Source organism: Pelmatolapia mariae, linkage group LG8, assembly GCF_036321145.2.
Source record: "Pelmatolapia mariae isolate MD_Pm_ZW linkage group LG8, Pm_UMD_F_2, whole genome shotgun sequence".
Taxonomy (NCBI): domain Eukaryota; kingdom Metazoa; phylum Chordata; class Actinopteri; order Cichliformes; family Cichlidae; genus Pelmatolapia; species Pelmatolapia mariae.
The window spans coordinates 23,863,725-23,885,807 of record NC_086234.1 but is presented as its reverse complement, the minus strand read 5'-3'; the positions used below and the strand labels follow the sequence as shown (position 1 = coordinate 23,885,807).

Here is a 22,083-nt window from a genome sequence, read left to right as displayed (position 1 = left end):
TTAATATGAGTTTAATGGTGCTTTAAACAGCCAGTTAAGCAAACATTAAATTAACTTTTAGTTAATTTAAATTAACTTTTAAATTTTCTCTTTGTTGCCTTTTTGGCAGGGACCCCAGAATCATATGTAGATATTTTAAACCATTTGTTTCTCTTTTAATGGAGATTCATTTTTTTTTTTTTGTTTTAACCACTTTAGAAAGGATAATATTTTTGAAATTTTCTTAAATCTTTGGTAACATCTGGTGGAAGTACCACAAATGACACTGTGATTGACTGCTATGCACTTATAGTATTCAGTACATTGAAGCAAAATTCATTTTCTGTGTTTAATCCAGAGGACTACACACTTCATGTTCAAGTCTCCAATCAATATGACAACACTGAAACATCCATGAAGATAAATGTCCGCCCTCAGTTAATCAGCCTCCTCATTTCCCCTTCCACTTTGGTGCCTGTTGTCAACCAGACTTTCGATCTGGAAGCTTCCACCGAACCCTCCGCTTTTGTTGTCTTCTACACATGGGACTTTGGAGATGGTTCTAAAGCTGTCCAAAGCATCCACGCTAGAACTGGCCATAGGTTTGGATCTGCAGGAGTATACAACATCACAGTACTGGCTAATAACACAGTTTCATCCATTAGTGGCTGGCATTTGGTGGTAATTATGGAGAAAATCTCTGGATTAACTGTCTCCAGCAGCAGATCAAGTGAAGTTGGCTCTGCTACAGATTTCAAAGCTGAGGTTTCTACTGGTACTGACCTCCTCTGGGATTTTGACTTTGGTGATGGGTCCCGGCAGGAGAATCTTACAGATGGTTCCATCTCACACATCTATAAGTTTCCAGGGAACTATACAGTAGAAGTGACTGTCTATAATTCTGTCAGCAAAGCTTTTCAGTCTATCATTGTTGAGGTCTATGCTTTGACGATTAGAGGTGTTCTCCCGACAGAATGCATCATGAGTGGAAAAGACACGCAGTTTACAGCTCTGGTGAATGGAAACATATCCAGTCTGACTTTCCATTGGCTGTTTAAAGACTCAAATGTAACTGTAGTGATAGGACAGTCCACAGCCATGCATATATTTCCAAGCCATGGTATTTTTCATGTTAACCTGACTGTGTTTAGTTCTTTCACACGTACCTCATTTAATACGAGTGTCTGTGTTCAAAGTCCAATAACGAATGTTGTGATGCAATCCTCAAAGAATGTGGTGGCAGTTGGCGAACAAATATGCATTAGTGTGTTCGTGTCCCCTGAACAGATGATGGGTTACCAGTTCAAATGGTTTAGTAACTCCTATGATTTTGCTGCTGTATCAGAAAACTCTGAGAGGTGTTTTGTCTTTGGAGATGAATGTGTTGAAGAGGTGTCAGTAACAGCAAGTAACAAAGTCAGCAACAAAACAGCCAAAGTTAACATTACTATTCAAAAACCAGTGAGCGGACTTTCTATTAGGCATAATAGCCAAAGTGATGCACTGATTGTCAATACAGTAGCATCATTTTGGATTGCCAGTTGTGCTGGCACCAATGTGTCAGTGCTGTGGAACTTTGGAGATGGGTCGCCAGCGGAGCAGAAACATAATGTCTCACATGTCTTTACCTTGTTGGGTCAGTTCACAGTCACTGCAATAGCATTTAACTCTGTTAGCCGAGACTCTACAACCCTCACAGTGAATGTATTACTCCCTGTTTCAGACCTTTCACTTCACACCAGCCAGCCTTATTCTGTGGTAGGAGAGGAAACGGTCATCACAGCAGTTAGCAGTGCTGGAATTAGCAGTGCCAGCTACTTTTGGACAGTAGAAGGCATATCTTTAACCAGTCAGGGAACTCATGAGTTTAGATTTGCTTTCCCGAGACCAGGAGAGTATCGAGTAAGCGCTATAACACAGAATCTATTGAGTAAAAGAGAGGCAGATATTTTAATTGAGGCATTTGAAAGAATAGAGGGACTTCAGATTGAATGTCAAAGCCTGATAAATGAGAAATATATACCAACTCATGAGGAAGTGTTGTTTACTACTTCAGTCACCAAAGGCTCCAACATTACTTTCCATTGGCTTGCCAGACAGAGTGAAACAACCCAACAAATTGCAGGTGAAGGAGAACTTTTTCATTTGTTACCTGGAACACCTGGCAATCTTTCAGTTCAGCTTAGAGCCTCCAATGTGTTGGGTGAGGTTACCAAGAGTGTTTCTTTAGTAGTAGTTGAACGTGTGAAAAATGCAGTCATAACAGTACAGTCAAACTTTGTGGCATGGAAAAAAGTAGTGAATATCTCTATTTTTGTGGATACCGGATCACACTTACAATACCTTTGGCATATGAATGCTAACCTTTTACCCCTTCAGACACAAGAACCTTTTCTGCTTTACACTTTTCCAAGTCTGGGTTCTTTTCTTGTCAAAGTTGTAGTTTGGAACGCTGTTAGCCAGAGTAACAACACCAAACAGTTTTTGGTTCAGGAAGAAGTCCAAGACGTAGGCTTTCAAATTGACAACAAGACACATCCATTTTATGTCAATGCAAGTGCTACTCTTTCCTTTTATGGGTTTATTCACAAGGGTAATTATCTGCATTGGGACTGGAAAGCTAAAACTGCCAAACAGAACATTTTTACCTCAACCAGTCAAACATTTATCTACAGATTTCCGCATGCAGGCACCTACCAGGTGTATCTGAATGTTTCCAATGGCATAAGTTGGCAGATGGTTTCACACGATGTCACAGTCCAGGATGCAGTCAAAGGTCTTGTGCTGGGCAATAGCAAGTCCTCCCTCTGTAGTAACGAACAAGTAACATTTATTCCAACAATCTCCAAAGGAAGCAATGTAAGCTTTCTTATAACTTTCCAAAACAAACACTGGACTCTAAGTCATGATATTTTTGAGGGCCAATACACCACATCAAGTCTTCCAGTCGGGAGACACATAGTTACAGTTCAAGCTTTCAACCAGGTCAGTAGTGCAGAGGCGTGCTCTAGCATTCTAATCACTGAGCAAGTTCAAGGTTTGCAACTTGTAAACTGTTGTTCTACTACTCTAGAAGCTCAGAAAGGAACCCAATTCAAAGCAGAGGTTCAAAGTGGATTTCCAGTCAACTACACCTGGATGTTTCACTTGGAAAGGTCAAGGCCCACTTGGCTCATGGGAAAAGAAGTCATCTTTACTCCCTTGGATAATGGTTCATTATTTGTTAGTGTGTCAGCCAGCAATGGCGTATGTTCTCAGACAATAAACCTGACTGCTACAGTTGAGTGGCCTGTTAGGAAAGTAAAGCTTGTCTGTCATTCAAAGAAAATATTTGTTGAACATGCTGTCCGATTTTCTGCAACGGTGGGCAAAGGAAGCAATATTAAATATGTGTGGGACTTTGGAGAGTCCAAGGAATTATTAGTGACAGAGTCAAGTGCTGTTAACCACACTTATTATAACACCGGCAATTACAAAGTTATGGTCACAGTTTTCAACAGTGTCATCAATGCATCCTCACAGCTACACACAGAGGTGGAGGATCTTCAATGTTCCAGCCCACAGGCCTCCCTGGTCCAAAGCCAGTCTACTATATTAAGGTCTAGAACAAGTTTCTTTGAAGCAAGTGTGAATATTAATTGCTCTTCTTACAAGACTCTCTATCTGTGGGAGGTATTCACCGAGTCAGACTGTACCTATGGCAACACTGATATTTCCGGAAACAAAGTCATTCTCCAAAATCTGGAGGATGCAACACCTTTTCTCTCAATCCCAAAGCATGCGCTTAATGTAGGGAGCTACTGCCTGGTATTCACACTTTCATTCCAGGAAACTCCCATCCTCCTCAAACTAAAGACTAACATCACAGTGGTCCACTCACCATTAGTAGCTCTCATCAAGGGAGGCTCCCACAGATTGTGGTCCAGCCTAAACAACCTTGTCCTTGATGGGTCTGACTCTTATGACCCTGATATTGAGCCAGGAGTAGAAGATGCCCTTCAGTATCACTGGACCTGCATGACAATGGTAGGCAGCTTTGAATGTTTAAGATTTCTATTGTGTTGCATTCATTCTGTGTCTAACTAAAATAACAATTTACAGAACTCCAAAGAGTCCTCATTTGTAAAGCAGCCCATCGGGGGGACTAGCAGTAGGATGACTATACCAAGCAATCATCTACACCCTGGCACAATCTACATTTTCACCCTTACGGTGCACAAGGAAGGGAGGAGACCTTCCTCTGTCAACCAAACGGTATGGAATTATGTTGAATATTGCTTGCAATCAGATGATTTTGGAGATTTAAGCAGGAATGGATGAACTTGTCACTGAGGGAAGAAGCTACTGGGCTGAAACCATCAAACCTTATATTTGCTTGCATTACAGTAGTCTTCCACCAGCAGCACCTACAGATGTCTTATTTCTTTCAGGTAACTGTCAGTGAAGCTCACTTGCTTCCTGTGACTATAGAATGTGTATCCTGTTCTGTTCGCTCATCTGCTAACCACATCAGTTACAATGCCCCTGTTGTCCTTTCTGGACATTGTGGACAATGTGATGACCAGGCACAGGTAACTATTGTCAAATTAAATGCAAAAAAAATATTGCATGAGGTTGTATTTAGTAGATAAATTAAGGTAATGACAGGCTGATTATTGTTACATTGGGAGATATATAAATATCCACATATAGTGAGATTTTTGTTTTTACTGTGATTCATGAACATGTCTTCTACAGTACAAATGGAGAGCTCACGACCAAAGTGGTCTGTCCCTTGTCCTTGATGAGGTCACCACTAAAGGGAAATATTCTCGCAGCTTGGTGGTGCGATCAGGTATCCTTCAGCCAGGACAGAGTTATTACTTTGAGCTAGATGTAGCCCAGCCTCACAGTGGGGAACGGGGCAGTGCCATCTTGATGATACAAACAAACAATCCACCACATGGCGGCCTGTGTGATCTGAGTCCAGAGTCAGACATACAACTACTGGAGACAAAGGTCACCTACAACTGTTCAGGTATCACTAAGTTATAAAACGACACAATCTAATTTGCATTGATGTTTTCATCTGACAGGTCAAAAGTGTAAATGTTTGTTTTTTTTTCCTACTTTTTAACCCAACTGACAAATTTAATGAAACAAGTTAAAATCACACAGCTGGACTTTAATGTACGTTGTTGTTTATGGCTGTGTCTAACATCTGCTCTCTCTGGGATAGGATGGCAAGATGATGAAAGCAGAGTCTCTCAGTTGATCTATACCTTCCAGGTGGCATTATGTCAGCTCATTAGCACTGTGTGCCCTGTGCTCACACTCTATAGGTAAATGGCCTCAGCTTGCAGTTATTAATAGACAAGGTACATCCAAGTACATGCAGGCTTAGTTATTCCTTTAAAATTAAGCCTTTCATAACACAAAGTTATAGTTTGAATTGTCTGAATTTTTCTCCCAAGGGGCACACAGTCAACGTTCAGCACACTGGTCCCAGTGGGAAGTCCTGGACAAAGGGAAACCGTGTCAGTTATCAGAGTCATTCTGCTTGTAGAGAACCATTCTGGGGCAAAGGCTGTGGCTTTGAACAGGTGAGAAGTCGTGTTAGTTAAAATTTAAGAGAATTCTTTATGAATAATACACCTCAGGCCCAGTATCTGTAAAGTTTAATGCACTGGACTGATGTGGCCCTGCATTTCTGCATTCCCAAGAACACTGACAGTGGAAAATCCTGCAGTCAATGAAGCTGCCAGTCAGTGGCTCAGAAACAAGAGCCAGACTGAACTGTGGGCTTTGGTCCAACATGGTAACCCTCAAGAAATCATCCCGTATTCCATTGCCCTCACCAGCAAGCTCAATCAGGTAGTGTGTTAATGTAATATTTTCATATTCCAGTGCATGTGTCATGGTCTGTGGATTTTTTATTTTTTGCCATTTCTATTGGTTTTCTCTGTTTCTATTATTATTCACAGTCTGTTTTTTCATTTCTTATGAATGATGCTATATTTAAATCTATTTAGTTCTGTGAATTTTGGTATTAGAGATTTTTTTTTTCTTGAGCTTTTTTTTTTTTAGTTTTAGTTTAGATTATAAGATTAAAATTCTATTAGGCCCCTCAGTGTTTCCCTCTGTGTTTTCCCTCTGTCAAGTTAATTCATGTTTCAGTGATCATTGATTTCCTTTTTTTCTTTGGCAATCATGTGACTCTGGTGCTTTGAGCTCTCCTGGATGAATGGTCTTTACACCGTGTCTTGATGCCTTCTTGTACCCAACATCCTGATTGCCCTGCCACTCATTATGTATTTCGATGTTCTTGAAAATTAAGTCTCTTTATCCCGGTGTCATATTGGTTCCCTTTTGGAAAACGATTTTACTTGGATTACCTCTTATTGATTTCCTTTTCTGGCCTGTAGCTACTAGTTTTGTGATAAAGCTTGACTATTATTTGTTACTTTGAATCCTGAGTCTGCACTTGGCTCCTTTAACTAATGCATGAGAGCACAAAAAGAACGTTCAATCTGTTAAAATGTAGCACTTCAGTTGTAAAGGTATGGTTGGGTTGATATGCACCACTTTTAATGGCTATTTTGAATATTTAGCAGATAAAAATGTACTACAAAACCAAAATGCATTTATGACACTTCATCTGGACACTTCACTAGTTTATTTAATTTCTGAAAGCTTAGCATATGGCTAAAACACAACCTAACCCTGTCCTAAAAGTGTGGCAGGTGACCTGGTGAAAGAGGTTAAACTTAAGATTATTATCTCCATGATCTCGGGCACAAGTTGACTGAAGACTACAAGCATCATGGGTTTGACTTTAGCACTTGTTAAAGATATTACATTACTGGTATCATTCCTTTCACCAGATGGACTTTGAGTGCACTGCCGAGGAACTCATGGATAGGAGGGAGATCCGCGAAAATGTAACAGAAGCTCTTGCCTCTCTCCCTGTGTCCACCTTACTAGATGTTGATCAGATCAGTGCGACACTGTCACAGTCTGTGGTAAGGAACCCACAGACAATGCCCAGACAATAAAATCATGAGCTTGAGGGGAAGAAGCAACAGTTTGACATTTAGGAAAAATATACTTGGCTTTCTGATAGAGAATTGAAGGAAAAGGTCAGTACCACTCCCCCACTGCGAGCTTAATTTAGCTCACAGACGTCAAATGGAACAACTTTGGGCTTCGGTATCTTGCTGTGGGGGGTTCATGAGGAAAGTAGCAATACTACAATGTAAAAAACTTACGCATCTACTTACTTATTGTGCAGAAATTTAGCCTTTTACATTATATTACTGATTCATAATTATTGATTTAGTAACAAGACATGACTTTTATGTTGCGGCTCAAGTTAATTGTAATTACATTATGTACTATGTGAAGCATAGTCTTCTTCTTTTTTCTTTTTGCTTGCATCAACATTGCATGTTTTCTTTATTCCAGGCTGTTCCCAGTGAGTTGGCACGTGAAACCTCTCAGAAGAAAGTTTTGGAAACTGTGGGGAAGATGATCCATGTAATAGAGAAAGAGACAAATCCTGCTGTTTTGTCAGCTGCAGATACAGGAAGAAACATCCTTAATGTTATAGGTGCTGGCCAACCACCATCTCCTGCATGTCATGTACTGACATGAAATTTACCATATTTTTATGTGTTTCCAGGTAGTACTCTGGCAGCCGCGTCTGAATCAGTAAGTGGTTTTTACCCAGTCTACACGGGACCTCTGCAGGGAGCATCAGTAATCTCCCTGTCAGCACTGAGTCATGCTGGAGCTCTGATGCGCACACTGATGCGTTCATATGTTTCTGGTGAGGTGCCTTTTTTGCTCTCCACCAACTATATCACCTCAGTGGGTTTCCAAGGAGACCCTTCTGGTCTCCTCTGCCAGTCAAACCACATAACGAGACAGTCATCATTTCCTGACAAATCTAAGGCTTCTCACCATTGTCAGTTTACTATGCCCTCATCCCTGATAGCTCGTCTGGAAAATACAGAGTCTGAGGTGGTGCAGGTGTTGTTCAGTTTGGATAAACTACTGGATGCCAACGCTTTACTGGAAGGAGCCAATCCTCCAATTTCCACCACTCTTGTGGCCATGGAGCTCAGCACTCCTCAGGGTCAGCCCATACCCATTGTGGGTTTGGACCCTGAACAAGCCATTCAGGTCTCCCTGCCAAATAAGAACTCCTTGGATCATGGAAATGAGAGAGTACGTGAAGATGGGAATGGGACATGTCTTACTGTAACACTACCGACTAAAGGACAGCTGAACTTCACAGTAAAAGTTCCAGATAGCCTGGATGAAAATGCAGGTTTATATATCGCCTTCAAGTTCACCTTGGCTCCAGGTACAGTTGCTTTATTTTTTCTTACTCTGGGTCTGTCCTGCTCCAGATTTGTTTCCTGTTTCTGTTTTCATTAGTGTAGAATTTGCCTCTTATTTTTAGTTAAATACCCATTACAAATATGAACACAAAAGCTACTATTTCTTAGTTTAAAGCCTCTTATTAAGTCAATACACAGTTCCTAAACTCTATGGGGTCCTTTAGCATATCATAGCTCATTGCTTTTATAGCCTGATACTTAATGGAGCTCTGTGGGGTTTTCTTGCAAACACAGTTACAAAAGTTCATATTGAGTTTAGAACAGTGTTTGTGTTTTCTAGGTCTGACATAGATTTTAAAGACATTAACCTCTTCTCTTCATAAAATATTCGCAAGGCTGGTATAACTGTTCAACATCCTGGACTGTTGTTTATAAATAAACTAGGTAAAGAAGAGTGAGCTGGGGAGCTATCAGCTAATGCTTGTGCTAACTAGCTATCTTGATTACCAGGATGCATTTATGTTTTTTGTGATGTTTTTACACCAGGAAAAATAGGTGTAAATAAATGCTCTAGTCTGAAGCCTTGAGATGAGCACTGCCATCATCACTATTCTTCTGTTTTGAAACCAATGTGCCGAGATAGTAGAGGAACTCAGTGCAAAAATCATACACTTTTTAGCTAACTATCACAAACCTTAGCCAACCCACATAGCAAGCAGGTCTGGCCCGGATCTGGTATCAAGCTGGCACTGCTGGTTAAGATCTAAAATAGATCTTAAATAGATCCAGCGCAGGATCTATTTAAGAACTAGATCCTTAGGGTTAGGGTTAGGGTGGGCCAGCACAGGACCACCAGTGTGTCTGCAACTGGCCTTGTGCTGGCCCATGTGTGGGCCACCTCTGGCAAACCAGATCTGGGCCACCAAAGGGCCGTCATTCTTTGCGGTATGTGGGCCATGTGTAAGCACATTGTGTGGGCCAGATCGGGGCCATACCAATTTTGCTATGTGGGAATTAGCCTAGCCAGGATAGTCATTCTTTCTGGCACTATGACCTAAATTTATAAAATGGATTAAATATTTTATTCATATAACCCAAAATGAATGCAACGCCCAAGGGAATTTTCTTATATACTTCAAAAAGGACGAAACATTTTTTGCAGCCTCCTGGTGGCTGCTAAATAATATACAGGTTTAGAGCTTTTGAGACCCAAAGCTACTGTGCTATAAAAATATATATTTGCCCCCTTTCTTACGTAATATTTTTTACACATTACACATTTTATTAAACCTGTACATTTCATATAAGAAACCAAATTATAATATTAGACAAAGATTTACATTATGTCTTTACTTTAGTAAATGACGATATCATTTATTAAGGGAAAGAAGTTATCCAAACCTATCTGGTTCTGGTTATAATTGCACTCTAAAACGAATTATACTTGGCAGCAAGTGCAATCAAGTATTTGAAATAACTGGCAGTGAGTCTTTTACATCGATGTGGAGCAAGATTTGTGACTTTTTGCTTGGGTTTTTTTAGACATTCAGAAGTCGACTTGCTGGTGTGTTTTTTATCGTCCTACTGCATACACAAGTAAATTTAAAATTTAGGATATGAACTGGTGGCTGGACATTCTCCTTCAGGATTTTCTGGAAGAGAGGAGAATCCATCACTACCACCACCATGTTTGACTGTTGGCATGGTCTTCTTTTATGAAATGTTGTGTTCATTTGACAACAGATGCAACAGGGATCAAACCTTCGAAAAAGTTCAACTTTTGTCTTATCAATCTTTTTTTGGGGGAAAAAGTATTTTCCCTAAAAGTCTTGGGGATCATCAGGGTGCTTTCCATGGTTTTTGCCATGGAGCTCTCCCATGGGTGCCATTTTTGCCCAGTCTCTTTCTTATTATGAAATCTTGAACTTTGACTTTAACTAAGACAAGTTGGGCCTGCAGCTGTTAGATGTTGGTCTGGGTTCTTTTGTGACTCCTGGATGAGTCAGTGATCTGCTCTAGAACTAATTTTAGTAGATCGGCCACTCCTGAGAACATTCACCACTATTCCAAATTTTTTTCATTTGTGAATAATGGCTCACATCATACCACTTTTTCAAATAGGGCAAGGTAGATTTACAAAGCTTTAAAAAAACAGCTATTTTGTATTTTTACAGGTTATCTTTGTCTAATGCTAAAATTTGTTAGAAACATTGAAGTGTGACAAATATGCAAAACAAAAAAAGAAAGAATAGCACTGTACATCTGTTGTGCATGATTCTAGTTTTTAGTTAGTTTATTGCAGTCCATAGTGACTACCTCAGGGGGCAAACATCACAGTCAGGGAATAGCTTTTTATCTTTTTAGATAAATAAAATAATACTGTTTAAAAATACTCAGTGTGTTGCTGTGACTTATGTCAGTCCCGAACAATGCAATGACTACCATACTTACAAAGTATGAATGCATTTTCATTAATAAATGTACTAATAACATGAGTGTACACATTTCAGGATAGGAGGTATCTTTCAGGACCAACCATGTAGTGCCTCTTGTACATAATTATTTATTAAACCTGCAATATATGTTTGTGTTATTATTTATAAAATAACTGCTTTTAAACTACATTATACATCACTAGGAGCAACTCCACTGCCTGTAGGACATGTCAAGATTGAAGCGAGCTCTGCAGTGCCAAGGACTAATGCATCCCAGGATTCCCTGGTGAGAGAGTGGGCTCTGACACTCTCTCATCTGGCCAGCTCCTCGGAAGAAACCATTTTCCTGTCTCCCCTGTGAGTCACGGCTCTCTTCTGCAACTCACTGCTCTAATTGCTCATTTTGATGAATAAAGATGACCTTCACATGAATTAATTTTCCTCTACAACAGTCTGAATGGGACAGATACGCCTCTTTCTGTCAACCTGAGTTCATCTCTGGTCGACGGCGGTCCAGTCAATGTGTCGGTGTGCGTGTTCAGCTCTCTGTGCCAGTACTACAATGTGAAGGAGAGGCGTTGGAGCCGGGAAGGTCTTCGACCACTGGAGGGCAGCACACTCCACACAGCGCTGTGTCTCACCCAGCACCTCACCATGTTTGGGGCCAGTTTGTTTGTTCATCCAGGGGCTGTTGTTTTGCTACCACCTGTACGTGAGAACACAGAGGATTACAGCAGCTGTAGATATTTTAAAATAAAATAAATGCATGATTTGTGCTCTTTTCCTTCTCCCCCTATTCAAATCTGCAGTCAGGAGAACCTGTGAGGAACATGGTGGTAGGGATTATCTGTGCTGCCCTGGTTTTGATTCACCTGCTGGTGGGGCTCATTGCCCACAAACTGGACCACTTAGACAGCCTGAGACTGAGTCAGGTTCCTCTGTGTGGGCGACCCGGGCTGTACCACTACAGAGTGCTGGTAAAGACTGGCTGGAGGCCCGGGGCAGGTCAGCCAAAGACAAGACATTAAAGAGACAGAAAATGAAAAGTCAAACATTACATGTAATGGCTGAATTATCCTGTTTGAATGCTTTAAAATTAAATGGAAAGTGATCATTTCTGTGGTGCTACCCTTCAGGAACCACGGCACACGTTGGCATTAGTTTGTATGGTCTGAAAAAGAGCGGCTCTCACCATCTGCAGATGGATGGAGCTTTCCAGCGTGGCAGCCTGGACCAGTTTCATGTGGAGACAGATGACAACCTGGGAGAAGTCTGGAAAATTCGCATCTGGCATGATAACACAGGTACATTATGTGGTCACAATTATTGGACCAGACCTCTTCAGTTATTTCCAGTTCTGTTCCCTCGGGTGTACAAAATCAAGCACCAGGCCGTCTAGTCTACCTTTAATGATTTGCAAAATAGCAAACAAATCAAATGTAAGAATGATATTTCTTTTGTTTTGTGTTTTATTTTGTTGTGTTTTACACACGGTCACTTTGAACATGTGACCACATTTTCCTTTAACACCCCTCTGTTAGCATTGGGAACTCAGGAGAGAAGTTGCTTAACAGTTTAAAGCCTCTTTTCTCCTGTTTTTAGTCATAATGTCCAAATTTTTTACTGGGTGACAGGTGTGAGTTACAGGTGTGAAAGCTGAGCACCCAACTCTTGCTCCAGAACTATACATTCAGCATGGTTTGGCGTTGCCTTTAATTTCCGGATGACAACATATGGTGCCCCAAAACGGTATATATATTATTCATGAATAATGGTGCCTTCAAAGATGTTAGAGTTACTCATTAATGCCATGTACACCAATGCACCCTCATGCCACCACAGATGCTGAGTTTTTAATTGCGCACTCATAAAGAAATAAATAATAAATTGGCCCCTTCTTTAATAGTCAGTGTACACGATTAGCAAAAGGAAAATAAATATTTTATTGGACAGTTTTCCATCTGAGCTTGGGCCCCGGGGACTCGGGAGCAAAAAAAATTTCCCTTTTTAATTGGAAGAACTTTATAATACAGCCTATAAATTTAAATTCTATTGTAATTTTCATCAAGTTGAGCCTTAAATTTGAGCTAAAACTGAGCATTCGTTGGCCTGTTAGCTCACTTTATAATATTATTCACACAGCTTAAACTATTGTGTAATTATGATTATAGTCCACTCAGCATTACAGCCAGTGTCCTTAAAATTATTGTGCAGTTAAAATGTAATGCAAGAGAAACTATATACTACTTACATTTTATTTACAGTATTATTTACTATATGATTTGTGTCTCCTTTATTGTAAAATATTCAAAGGTTTCTTTCATAATACTTACAGTACTTTATTTCTTCTTACCAGTAAGACCTCAAATTGTTACTCTGTCATTCTTTTATACTTCCTGGTAAATATTTTAAGCTAATTAAAATGACACCTTAATTTTGGATAAATTGTATCAGAAACTTTGGGGAAATGACACCCTATGTCATGGGCTGTTTTATTAAGTGCTACCTTTTCTTTACATGGTAGAGTCCATATTTGCCTCTGTGGTCAGCCACAAAACACCATGTTCAGTAAAATGTTCCTGTATTTAAAGTGTAAGTATAGGGTTTAACTTATTAAATGATTAACAAGTTTGCTTTCTGCATTTATGTTTTACACAGAAAACAGTTTTTCTCGTGAATGAAATGTGTGATTAATTAGTAACAGTAAGTTTTTAAGACATGTCCGCGTGCGGGGTGTGTGTGTGTGTGTGTGTGTGTGTGTGTGTGTGTTCACATGCATGTAAATACAGGTTTGGACCCATCATGGTATGTGCAACATGTGGTGGTGTGGGACCCTCAGACAGACCACATGTTCTTCTTCCTGCTAGACGATTGGCTCTCTGTTGACAATGAGACGAACAGCACAGTGGAGAAGGAAGTACTTGCCTGTTGTAAGGTTACAGATGTTACTCTGAACTCAACTGTTTAAATAGAAAAGCACTAAGGCCATTTCTTAAGCAGACCTATCAAAGTTCCACTTTGTGTGCTTTCTCTTCCTGTAAACTGAAATATTTTTCTTTCATTGTCTTTGAACCGTTCCATTTGTCCCCAAAGGTCCAGAGGAGCTCACTCTATTTAAAAGGGTGTTCACCTCCCAGCTGATATTTGGCATGGTCGACCGCCACCTGTGGCTATCCCTGTTGGAGCGCCCCCCTCACAGCTGTTTCACGAGGGGACAGAGAGTTACCTGCGGTGCCCTTATGCTGCATCTCTACCTGGCACTGGGGGCTCTGTGGTATGGAGCTGTTGGCACTGTGGGGGACAGGTGATGTCACTGACAGTACTCTTCTAGGTCAATACTCGCAGATCTAATAATTCCAGATATAAGCAAGTAGGTTATTGATCAAACCGATGTGTGTTCCTTATACTCAAGTGGACCCATTTCAGCCCATCTGCTGGCCAACGTGGAGACGGTTGCTGTGGGGATGACTGTTGCTGTGCTGGTGTTTCCTCTCCAGTGTTTCCTCTGCTTCCTGTTTAGAAAAGCTCACAGTCGGGTAATTAAAAACAGTATCAACTTTTTATTTATTTACTTTTTTTTAACTAGCACATTTAAAGTAACTTGAAGATCAATGTGTTAATTTCAAAACATTAGGCAGAATACTCGTGCCATCAGAGAGTTGCTGATTAGAGGCGTGTCAGCTGTGCGTCCATGCTTTGTTTGTTAAACACTCTCACTTGTGTGAGAGTACACTCAGAAATGTTAACGCTGCAGGTGTATGTTTACATGTGACTCAGGTAACCGTGGACATGTCAGTCCCTCCCTCTCCTGTTTGTCACTCTGTGGAGATGGACGTATTCCTTGGCCAATCGGAGTTCTCCTTCCCTACTTTTCTGTCTCTGCCAGATTCCTCTGGCCGAGTCACTGACAGTCCTTCATCTGTAAGGATATGCACATACACAGTATACTTGTTATTCTACTCCTGTCTCTTTCTTAGAATAACAACTGGAGTTATTCTATCTTTCTCCAGTTGACGGAAAGTAAGGCCTTAGACTCCAGCATCCTGGACTTCTGGGCTGCCTCTGGTTTGGCGCCCAAGAAGGACGAAGCACATCAAGAAGATGGCATCGTAGCATGGCCATCATGTGACAGCCTACTCAGTCTACCAGCAGGTTCAAGCCCCTCCAAGCCCACCTTAGTCCCTGACCCCTGCAAGGCTTCATCTGCTCGTCAGCTAAAGCGGAAAAAGGCCTTGATGCAGCTTCACTTGACGCCGCACAAATCCCCAGATATGAACTCCAATCGAGTCCAAGTTCACAGCCACAATCTGACAACACTTCTTACTCTTTCCGGTAAGAAACTGTTAAAGCGTAATTAATTTCTGCTATTGACGTGAATGGTCTCCAGCACTTTGCTTCTTGCGGTTTCTTGCCGATTTTCTTTAAAGTAAAATGATTCCAGATCTGTTCTGGGAACACCAAGTTTTCTGAATAACGTCTGATTCTGTATTCTTGTGTTTGGTACCAGAGGAGGATTTACTCATGTCTATTGAAGCAGCAGATGACACAGCAGATGCTAAAAACAGCAACTCAGACAGTGGGCGGGATTCTCCAAGAACAACATCCTCAGTCTCAACCATGTAAGGAAAATAAAGATTTCTTTTTATGATGTTCTTTATTGACAGGTAACATTCTGTATTACTTCAACTTTTTTTTAATTTTTTTTTTAGGTGGAGCACCTCCTGCAGCAGCTGGTCAGAGCACAGTGAGGATAACTCCCAGTATGGCACTGGACTCTATGAGTGTCCATCTGTAGACTCAATGGCAAGCACCTTCCTGCCAAGCACTTCTCCTGACTCCACATGTTCCTTCTACACGACACGCATAGGTACCATAAAAGGTTTTTCTTGTTAATTGTACCCACAAAGGTATTGTCCGATGTACTCCAGTACTCCTTCAATGAGTGGATACTGTTTCAATAAAGTGTTTTGGGATGGTTTAAGAATGGGAAACAGATCTGTGTGGGCATCTAGTTCCTAATGCAACAGCCCAGTAATGGAGCAGGTCCATAGGGCAGATCCATATTTGCAATCAGTCACCCATACTACATATACAAATACAATTCACAATTATCATTTTAGCTAACTATATATAAGTTTAAGGCCTTCTCTATCACAAAGCACTGTACTGGGGAGAAGCTGAATATAAGAAACTGAGGTAGTCAGCACTATTTCCATGAGTCTCTTTACAGTTAACCCTGGTTTGGAATCTTTTTGTTAGACTATGAGACAAAAAACATCCTATCTAGAATTTTTTATTCACATTTGGAGATTTTATTTGAACAGGTGTTGCTCGGAGTCAGCCAGGCAGGCTACTTCCTCGCTGGGCGCTCCGTGTCATTTATCCTCTGCTCGCTTTGCTGCTTGGAGCGTGTCTGGCTGTGATGGGACTCTATGGAAGCTGCTTCTCCAGGACAGTAGTACTCATGTGGCTGGTATCAGCTCTTTCTGCCTTTCTCACCTCTGCTCTGCTGCTGGAACCTCTCAAGGTGAGTCCAAGCATGTGGTCCAGTTTGTTCACCTCTCAGGGTTTTGGCAGATTATAACTCCTTTGACTTGCATGACTTGCATTTGTATAATGTTGGGTTGACGAGACAGTTTTTATCTTTCACGCACTCCTGCAGTCACACACTAATCTACCAATGCTGAAGCTGGATCATGTGCACTCACACAAAGTTCAGACGTTCCAACAGTCATTTCAGTCTAATCAGACTTATCCTTTGGTTATCTCTTTGATTACGAATAAAGGTGATGTACTGTTAGCAAACAGGAAAAAGCTCTGTTTTAGCACTCATTGTTAACACATAAGGGTGGATGTTCAGACTTTCTACCCTCTCCCAGATGTACTGACAGGAAGTTTGGGCAGGGACTTCAATCTCTCTCCATCCAACCTCTCTTGACACCTGTTTTTCAGGTGTGCGTGCTGGCCTTGAGCTACACAGTCCTGTGGAGACCTGTGGATCCAGAGGTGGAGGAGCAGCTGGCTCAGGAGGCCAATGTGGTGAGCCCGTTTAGAGAGCAGAGCGGGAAGGTCCGACCGCCATGCGGCTACGGCCTGCTGCAGGCAAAAGAGGAGGCTCGCAGAGTCCAAGCACTGCAGTCAATTATGAGGGTGAGGAGAAAATATTTAAGATTTATCAGCAATTTTTCTTCCTAGACGTCACACTTTTTTTCTTTTTTCTTTTTTTTTTTTGCAGCAGTGTGTGTGGCAGCTGTTATTTCTGTTGCTGGTGCTGATGGTGAACTACCAGGATGCAACGGAGCAGAGACAGGCCAGGCTTCTGCACTCCACCATCAAACGACGTCTTCACACGTCACCCTTGGGGTTTCCCAACCTCACCTCACTCAAAGAGTAAGGGTGACACCAAATGCCACACACACACAGCACACTGTAGCCACACAGTGTAAAATGTGGGGACAAATCTTGAGTTCTTTAAATTCAAAAGGTCAGAAAACATTTAGATGTTTAATGACTGCTGATTGCTGCCCCTCTGTCAATTACGACAGAGGGGCAGATTTACTTAAGAGGGCAAAATAGCATGTGAGGGCAATCCCCAAATAGCGCTAATAAATGTGGTCAGTTTTACAGATGAAATACAAAATTGGTGCTGTTTTTCTAAACAGTTCATTTGAATAACAAGCAAAACAAAAGAAGACGTTTCTTTTTCAGTGTCAATTATTACCACAATCAGCAGATAATTGTGCATTTCACACATTAGAAAATCTGTTTGCACGCTTGATTTAAATTCCCTGTTATTTGTGCCTTAAGAAGAGAAATCTCTGTGTTTCCACCATTTATATGCACTTTTGTAACTGTGCTTTTTTATGCAAGTTTGCACTAGAGTAACATGTTTGCAATTCTGGTCCCAACTCGCTGAAAGAACTGTGTCAGATTTATGCTGTTTATATCAGACATGATAAGAGCTGATTGTTGTGAACTTTGACCTTTTGGGTCCCCCCAAATAAGTAATTACATTTTTTCTTGGTATCTATACATGACATAGCAAACAACAAGTGTGTGCATTTGTGTTTTCTTTAGCTAGCCTAACCGTGGAGCAGCTTTTTCATTTTTCAGTGGAAACAGAACAAAGTCGTTTCAACCGTGATTGCTGGGGAAATCACTCATAATGAAATTAAATGATTTTGGTTTTTTTATGTGCATAAATTGCCGCCAAATCTGAAAATGTTTTTATGCAATTAGTTTTTTAAATAGTGACATAGTGACATATTTTAAAAAAGAAAAAGACAAGATTTAAAATGGCATAGGATTACTGTCGTATAAAACAACCAAAAGTAAGCACTTAACTCCAAGTCCTTGTTACAACCATTTAAAAAAATAACAATTGGAATACAATGAACGATTTTCCTGAATATATATTTTTTTGTAAAACAAAATAAATTTATGATCAAAAACTTTTTTTAAAATAGTTTTACACCCCCGGTCTCTGCGGCCTGCTGGAGCGGGGGGGCTAGGAGGAGGAGTTGGCCGTCCGACTGGGGTCTGGTGTGTGGGGCCTCCCTGCTGCTGCGGAGTCGGGGCAGTCTGCTTCTCCCCACTGCAGGGAAAAGGGTAACACCACCTGGGTCTGGGTGCAGTTTCCCCCTCCAGGGGCAAGGGTACCTAGACCCGGTTCTTAGAGTACGCTTGGGGAGTGTGATTTGTGTGTACAGTGTCTCTTTATGTCTGTCTCCACGTTGGTTGAGTGTGGAGTAATTGCCTATGAGAGCATGAGGGTGGGAATGGATGTTTGTATTTGAGTGTGCCTGTATGTCTGTGTCTATATGTCAGGTTGGGTATCAGACGCCACCTCTCTGGGGACATCTCAGGCCCTCCAAGGTTTGGAGGCCTATCTCCCCCCACCACTTCCCCTGCCGGTGGCAGACGCCCTCAGACATCGGTGCGTTGGTGGTTCTTTGTGTCCGGGGGTGGGCGTCCGGATACACACCGGCTCACTCCTTGGTGGCTGCTTATCGGGGCCTGGAACCTGGGGCTCGCTCGGGCCACTTCGGGGGTGGGGTGCCCTCGGCCTCTCGGCCTGGGGCTCGGTCACTCAGGCACAGCTGGCTGCCGGCGGAGCTCACGGGCACGTCACTGCAACCCCCCCTGGCTTCTGCTCCGCGGCTGCTGAGTGATCCCTCATCTGGGACTCTCCTCAGCTCTTTCTGGGACAGTGGCGCGGCTGCCCCTCTGTTGGTCTTCCTTGGTCTCTTGTGTTCTGGGGGCCTCTGGATGTCTGGAGTTTTGATCTCCTCCATACCTGCTTCATGCCCTGGAGGATGGGACTGTGGCCCCCCACACCCTCTAGCAGATCATTACATTAAGGAACCTTTTAAATACAAGCGCGCTCATGCTCACAGGTGTACACACAGGTGATCACACACACAAACTACACCCTTTTTGGCTCCTACCTCAAAGCACACTGTGCGCTGTCGATCTTACGTGCTGCACAATAATGTTTAATATTAAGTATTTAGTGTTATATTCCCATATATCATTGTGATGTTGTTTATTCTATTACTCTCGTTTTCTTCTGCTTGTTTTCTTTTTTCTTTCTCAACAGGTGATCCAGGTGATCGATATATGTATTTTTTGTCTGCTTATTTTGTTGGTTTTTTGTTTTTTGCCCTTTATCCCCGTCCCTCTTCTTCGCTGTTTTTTTTTTTTTTCCCCCTCTTTCTTTCTCCCTTTTCTTTTCCCCTGTCCCGTATCTAGCAAGTAAAAAAAAATAATAATAAAATAAAATAAACAATAAAAGGTAAATCAAATGGACCATTACGGCAAGGCTGGGATGGTCCATTTGGTAAAGTAAATCCGTTGGGCATCTTTCTTCGCCTTTAGACAATAATTCTGATGGCAAAAGAACCAAACGGGACAGGTTTAAAAAAAAAGAAAAAAAAAATAGTTTTAATTGTTTGTTTATTGTTTTAAATAAACAATACACAAATTAAAAGTAATAGGTATTAAAATGGTTTTAAAAAGGCCAATCATAAAAGTCTGCATTGCGCAGCTGTTTTTACTTATTTTAAGTACATTTAAAAAGAACAAAGAAAAAAAAAGGATTATATACAAAATAACATTTCCATTACTATTGTTTCAGTTCATTTAATTTTTTTTAAATTCCAGTTTTTTTCCAGTTATCTAAAATGATTTTTCAAGTCTTGCTTTAGTTTTAGTCACAATTTTGATGTACGTGTACAATGACAATAAAGACCTTTTCTATTCTATTCTATTAGTGTCACGGCTGCACTGGCAGCCCGTGGGGATGAGGGAAAGGAGGACCCAAATGCAGGACTCTGGTGATGATGACAGTGCGTTTTATTTACAGTGCAGAAAATAAAGACAACCAATAAATCCCTGTGTGTTCCCAACTCCCGTTCCGTGTCTCCCTTTCGTGCCTGTGCTCCATGTCTCTGCTCCCTGTGTACCATCCACTGGCTGCTTTCTCATTCCCGCAAATCCTCCTGGTAAACACACACAAAGGCAGCCTTCAGAAAACTCTAGAATCGCGGCAGACTAGCACTTACTGGCTTGCTGGGAAACTAGCAGCTAGCCACGCATAACAATCCTGCGTTGTGGAGCTCTCAGCCACACTGCTATGTAGCTCCCCGACGACGTTAGGTCAGCTCCAGGTGTCTGTGATGATCCAGTTGGCAGGGCCACACCCACCAGGCCTGAAGGTGCCTGACACAGCCGCACCCCTACACATGCACACCTACATACGCCTATATATAGAAACAAAGGACAGCAGCACAATACAAGGACATAGTACCCAATATATTATGTAAGTCCATAACTGCTCACTTTAAATTTACTGCCTGGTAATTTTGCTGGGGACTACTTTCAGTTATGTGTCAATACACGTTTGGTGGACTGCATGAAACAGTGTTTGTGTTGCCTCCGGAGTGCAACTGTTCAGCTTATTCTACTCTTTCTTCTTGCAGCTGGTTTGACACAGAGCTGTGGATCAATCACACCTTGGTGCCACATCTCCACCAAAACCCCTCACTGCGACTCGTGGGCTTACCGCAGCTGCAGTACAGACATGCGCTCGGTAGCCAGACGGTTCACCTTCAGTCAAACAACAGTGGAACGATACCCGAGCTCCTCACTGCCCTTCACATGGCAGGAAGAAGCAGGAAACAGTAAGTGTTAGAGCAACATGAGCGCCTCTCTCAGACATGCTGAGTGTGTTCATTAATACTGTTGAATTGACTCTTTTGCAAATAATGAGGCGTGTGAGCCCATTAGAACTTGCCAAAAAGCAAAACAATGGAACGTTGTTTTTCTTCTGAAATCAAATGGAGCATTAACACGCAAACGACCAAAAACTGTGTTGCACGTTTTGTCTGTGGTGTCCAATCATCTTCTAATGTCATTATTTATCTGTTTGTTTATGGCCCACAGATTCTTGCATAACATTTACCCTCCATCGTAATGATAAACTCAAAGCTTTTATTTACACATGGCTCACGCTTATCGAATTGCATTCATTTACATATTCAGTCGTCAAAAAAGGACAAAAATAAAAAGGTGAGTTTTTATTTGATGATTTCTTTTCTTTCACTCCAGGTTTGAAGCTCTTTCTATAGAGTTCACTCAGTATCACAGAGAGTCTGCTTTATTTCTGTGCGTGTGCATAAAACTCGAGCAGACTCGGACACAAGCCATCACATCCTGTCTCTCTATCCATCCACTCCTCATCCCTTTATCCGTGTCAGGACTGGACCTGCAGACGGCACTTCCGGTAACAAATCCTGCAGTCTTTCAAATGAAATTCTTTCACCATAATCTGGTGTTTAGAGCTTAATAGTTAATAGAAAGTACTTATTCACCCAATCCAGTGACTTTATACCACAGATTCTTCTGCTCATCTCTGCTCTCCTGACTGTGCTTGGGGAGCTGTGGTCTGTGGCTACTGAGCGCGCCCAGTATCTGCATCAATGCCATCACTGGTTCCAGCTGCTCCTTGCCTTCTTGTTGCTCACAACAGCTATCCTGCAGCTCCGCTTCCTGTCTTGTGCGTCGTCATGTGTTTCCCAGGTAAAGAATAACATTTTAAAAATCCTCAGTATTCACTACTGCTACACCAAGCAAAACAAAATTAGTATTCAATAACCTTTATTTGCTATTTAGCTGCGGTCCCAACCAGACAACTTCATCAACTTCCACGGTGCTGCCCTTCTGTCACAAAGGTCCTCTCAGTGTGCAGCCATCCTGCTCACTCTGCTTGTTCTAAAGGTGAAGTATTGTCTAACACATGTCCACAGATATTTCACTTTGATTTAAAAAAAACAACAAAAAAACCC

At 41.5% G+C, this 22,083-nt stretch overlaps 1 protein-coding gene across 1 annotated transcript in view; it reads left to right on the top strand.

Annotated features, from left to right (window-relative positions):
• Positions 1-22,083, top strand: part of pkd1b (polycystic kidney disease 1b) — a 32,292-nt gene that overhangs the window by 7,663 nt on the left and 2,546 nt on the right. The window contains exons 11-36 of the mRNA XM_063482156.1: positions 338-4,005; positions 4,410-4,550; positions 4,717-4,996; positions 5,198-5,300; positions 5,433-5,561; positions 5,682-5,832; positions 6,843-6,980; positions 7,423-7,567; positions 7,640-8,326; positions 10,942-11,095; positions 11,281-11,446; positions 11,548-11,743; positions 11,875-12,042; positions 13,528-13,668; positions 13,832-14,042; positions 14,151-14,274; positions 14,516-14,659; positions 14,749-15,070; positions 15,246-15,357; positions 15,448-15,605; positions 16,063-16,265; positions 16,691-16,888; positions 16,974-17,128; positions 20,719-20,919; positions 21,347-21,521; positions 21,635-21,845. Coding sequence (XP_063338226.1) covers positions 338-4,005; positions 4,410-4,550; positions 4,717-4,996; positions 5,198-5,300; positions 5,433-5,561; positions 5,682-5,832; positions 6,843-6,980; positions 7,423-7,567; positions 7,640-8,326; positions 10,942-11,095; positions 11,281-11,446; positions 11,548-11,743; positions 11,875-12,042; positions 13,528-13,668; positions 13,832-14,042; positions 14,151-14,274; positions 14,516-14,659; positions 14,749-15,070; positions 15,246-15,357; positions 15,448-15,605; positions 16,063-16,265; positions 16,691-16,888; positions 16,974-17,128; positions 20,719-20,919; positions 21,347-21,521; positions 21,635-21,845 — 8,481 coding nt within the window. The remainder of the gene's footprint in view (positions 1-337; positions 4,006-4,409; positions 4,551-4,716; positions 4,997-5,197; positions 5,301-5,432; positions 5,562-5,681; positions 5,833-6,842; positions 6,981-7,422; positions 7,568-7,639; positions 8,327-10,941; positions 11,096-11,280; positions 11,447-11,547; positions 11,744-11,874; positions 12,043-13,527; positions 13,669-13,831; positions 14,043-14,150; positions 14,275-14,515; positions 14,660-14,748; positions 15,071-15,245; positions 15,358-15,447; positions 15,606-16,062; positions 16,266-16,690; positions 16,889-16,973; positions 17,129-20,718; positions 20,920-21,346; positions 21,522-21,634; positions 21,846-22,083) is intronic.